This window comes from Monopterus albus, unplaced genomic scaffold, assembly GCF_001952655.1.
Source record: "Monopterus albus unplaced genomic scaffold, M_albus_1.0 scaffold141.1, whole genome shotgun sequence".
In the NCBI taxonomy this organism is placed as follows: Eukaryota; Metazoa; Chordata; class Actinopteri; order Synbranchiformes; family Synbranchidae; genus Monopterus; species Monopterus albus.
Genome location: NW_018128021.1, coordinates 1,020,779 through 1,024,472, shown reverse-complemented (window position 1 = coordinate 1,024,472; position 3,694 = coordinate 1,020,779). Strand labels below are relative to the sequence as shown.

At 35.3% G+C, this 3,694-nt stretch overlaps 1 protein-coding gene across 1 annotated transcript in view; it reads right to left on the bottom strand.

Annotated features, from left to right (window-relative positions):
* Positions 1-308: 308 nt before the first annotated feature.
* Positions 309-3,694, bottom strand: part of LOC109968027 (microtubule-associated protein 1B) — a 5,306-nt gene continuing 1,920 nt past the window's right edge. The window contains exons 3-14 of the mRNA XM_020614013.1: positions 2,630-2,695; positions 2,453-2,500; positions 2,286-2,354; positions 2,083-2,127; positions 1,967-2,008; positions 1,736-1,831; positions 1,554-1,604; positions 1,181-1,246; positions 912-959; positions 783-827; positions 571-618; positions 309-409 (exon numbers count right to left, since the gene is read on the bottom strand). Of these exons, the coding sequence (XP_020469669.1) occupies positions 309-409; positions 571-618; positions 783-827; positions 912-959; positions 1,181-1,246; positions 1,554-1,604; positions 1,736-1,831; positions 1,967-2,008; positions 2,083-2,127; positions 2,286-2,354; positions 2,453-2,500; positions 2,630-2,695 (725 nt within the window). The remainder of the gene's footprint in view (positions 410-570; positions 619-782; positions 828-911; positions 960-1,180; positions 1,247-1,553; positions 1,605-1,735; positions 1,832-1,966; positions 2,009-2,082; positions 2,128-2,285; positions 2,355-2,452; positions 2,501-2,629; positions 2,696-3,694) is intronic.

Genomic DNA, 3,694 nt, shown 5'->3' with positions numbered 1-3,694 from the left:
ACTGTTACTTGGTTCACTTTAAAGACATGTTAAAATATATTTGTCAGATACTCTGCCCATCAGTGTGTTTGCAAGAATGTCATACTACTTTCAGCTTTGGCAAAGGATGTCCCTTTAAGCAATTTGAACAAATAACAAGACCTATAATATTTAGTCTAAGTTTGTCTTTATTTGCTTGTAAGGAAAATACAAACATGGGTAGTTTTAGGCTGTTTGAAAGAAACACCGATGCTGTCAGTGTTGGGTTGGATTTATTCCCATTATGACAGTTAATAATTTTGTTTTATGACCAAAACATCACCAGGTAGTTATGGCTTGTAAACAAATACTATGTGTGTGTTACCTTTCTTGATAGGAGCTTCTTTGACCTTTTCCTTTGGAACTTCTTTGACCTTTTCCTTTGGAACTTCTGGGTCATAAAACAGCACAAAGTTAGAGTTAAATTTATAGTTTGATTAGTTACTGTTACTTGGTTCACTTTAAAGACACGTTAAAATATATTTGTTTGTGGAGGGTGTTGAAGGACATACTTTGTGTACATTGTAAACAGTGTTTATACAGTAAATTTACCCTTTGTTGAAGGAGCTCGTTTGGCTTTTTCTTTGGTAACTTCAGCATCTAAAAACAGAAAATAAAACAGTAAATAACACAAACAGTTATGTAATGTATATTACTAATCCTATGGCACATGCTAGAAAACACATGACCAGTATAAAAATAAAACATCATCAGTCATGCAGCATCTTTTAATGCAAAGAGGTGTGAATGTCAAAGGTCTTTACCTTTCTGAACAGGCGTTGGTTTGGGCTTTGGTTCAGAAATATCAGCTGATAAACACACATGTATTTCTATGTTATAATCATCAATTTGCACCTGCATCAGTCATAAAAATCTTTTTAGATCAGGCCTACCTTTCTTTGCAGGGGCTGGTTTCTCCTTTCCCTTCACTGCATCAATATCTATGGAATTACAGTAATGTGAGTCTGAACAACACCTACACGGTTGTCAATAATACCTTATTAAATTATGATCAATTATCTTATGTTTTGATATGAAAAATATTAGGTTTTGAAATAAGATGTTGGTGTAAGGATTTCCAGTGTTTCAGTTACGACCTCTTTTTTCCTCACACCCTTCTCTGAGCAAGACCGACTGCAGCAGCAGAGAATCTTTACATTACCTGGTTTTACAGGTTTAGCTTTGATTTTCTGCTTCTGTTCCTTCTTGGGTCCCTCAGGAGCTGCCACTAGTTGAAAATTATGACAGAAATGAACCTTTAGGGTTTCTAGTATGTAAAGATTGGTGTTTATTATAGGATACTTTTTTCAATATATCACTTTTTATGTTTTCTACACATCAAGTGTCAGTAAACAAACTATTTCTACATATTATATATCTAAGGTTAAGTTTAATCTTTGAATAGACTGATTACTGATGTGGTCTGATATGACTGATATTATTATTTTAGGTCATACATCATCTAAATGACTAACATCCTAATAATTAATATTATTGAACTGAGAATTGGCTGAAGACAAAAGGCAAGTTCCTACCTTTCTTTACCGGTTGTGGTTTGGCTTTCAACTTAGGAACTTCGGGAACGACTAATAATGGGAAACATTTAAAAATATAATAAATTAGATCTACATATATTAGCAAAGCTGAAGCACTGTGGTCATTTGGCAACATGAAATGAATGAATGATAAACTCTCTCTGAACTGTCAACCTTGTTACCTGTTTTTGTAATATTGGTATGTTCCTTTTTCAGAATAGGAGCTATCTGCTTTTTAGCAGCTTTGACCACCATTACAAGCTTCTTAGGCTCCTCAGCTAAAATGAAGAACAGAAAGATAATGCCACAGATTCAGTATTATGCTGGGTTAGGGTAGGGCTCACAGTGGAACTGAGCCTACATCTGAATGAATGAAATATGGTATAGCCTTAAAAGATGATGTGTCCTCTTACCTTTCACTACTGGGACTGGTTTTGCCTTGAGTGGAGCAGGTTCTGAGTAAAGAGAGTTTCAGTTTTAGGACCAGTCCTTGAAACAATAACATGAAACATGGATCACTCAGTCTTACCTTTTTTTCTTAGGACTGGTTTGGGCTTCTGTTTTAAAACCTCAGCTGCAAAATAAACATAGAAAACCAGCAAAGTCATGTATGTGCTGCACCTAACTGTGCAGCTTTGTCTCTCTCTTTTGGTGCCTTCATTTCTGAAAAGATCAACTTATTACAGCACAGAAAAGTCTGAAACCAATTAAACATGAATGCAAGCAAATTACCTCTCCTCATAGGCACTACTTTGACTCTCTCTTTCACCAGAGAGACATTTCTGCCAGGGCCTTCTTGTTCTATCAATAGAAATTTGGGAATACATATACAGTATGTAATTGCAGTTCAAGATGTAGTCAGTTTGATATTTTGATGTATATTATGACACCAGTCTTACCTTTGTGCAAGATGACTGGTTTGGCCTTTTCCTTTGGTGCAGCAGCCTCTGTAAGTCAAAAACAAAACATTACAATAGGCTGGATTTATTCCCATTATGACAGTTAATAATTTTGTTTTATGACCAAAACATCACCAGGTAGTTATGGCTTGTAAACAAATACTATGTGTGTGTTACCTTTCTTGATAGGAGCTTCTTTGACCTTTTCCTTTGGAGCTACTTTGACCTTTTCCTTTGGAACTTCTGTGTCATAAAACAGCACAAAGTTAGAGTTAAATTTATAGTTTGATTAGTTACTGTTACTTGGTTCACTTTAAAGACACGTTAAAATATATTTGTCAGATACTCTGCCCATCAGTGTGTTTGCAAGAATGTCATACTACTTTCAGCTTTGGCAAAGGATGTCCCTTTAAGCAATTTGAACAAATAACAAGACCTATAATATTTAGTCTAAGTTTGTCTTTATTTGCTTGTAAGGAAAATACAAACATGGGTAGTTTTAGGCTGTTTGAAAGAAACACCGATGCTGTCAGTGTTGGGTTGTTTAAATCTGGGGATAAGCACAACTTCACAAATTATAGACCGGTTTCTCTGTTGTCACAGTTTTCAAAAATCTTGGAAAAACTCTCTAATAACAGATTAGACACATTTATTGATAGACATAAAATCCTCTCTGATTGCCAGTATGGTTTTAGCTCGAACCGATCGACATCTCTGGCCATTACCGACCTGATGGAGGACATAACAAGTGCTATGGATGAGAGGAAATATACGATGGGGATATTTATTGACCTAAAAAAAGCATTTAACACAATCAATCATGAGTTATTAATGGATAAGTTAGAAAAATATGGGATCAGAGGATTGGTCTTGAATTGGATTAGAAGTTATTTGACACAGAGGCGTCAATTTGTGAAGTTGGGTGAATAGCAATCGAGTGAGCTGGACATCGTATGTGGAGTGCCTCAGGGTTCTGTTTTGGGACCTAAATTATTTATACTACACATTAATGATATATGCAAGGTTTCTGATTTAGTGAAAGTGGTTTTGTTTGCTGATGACACTACCATATGGGCATCGGGTGAAAACCTACAGCAACTATCTTGATGTGTTACACAGGAACTTGAGAAGATAAAGAAATGGTGTGACAGTAATATAGTATCTCTGAATTTGGATAAAACTAAATTTATGGTATTTGGGAATCGCAGATTAGACAATGAACTTCAATTGAATATTGGGGGA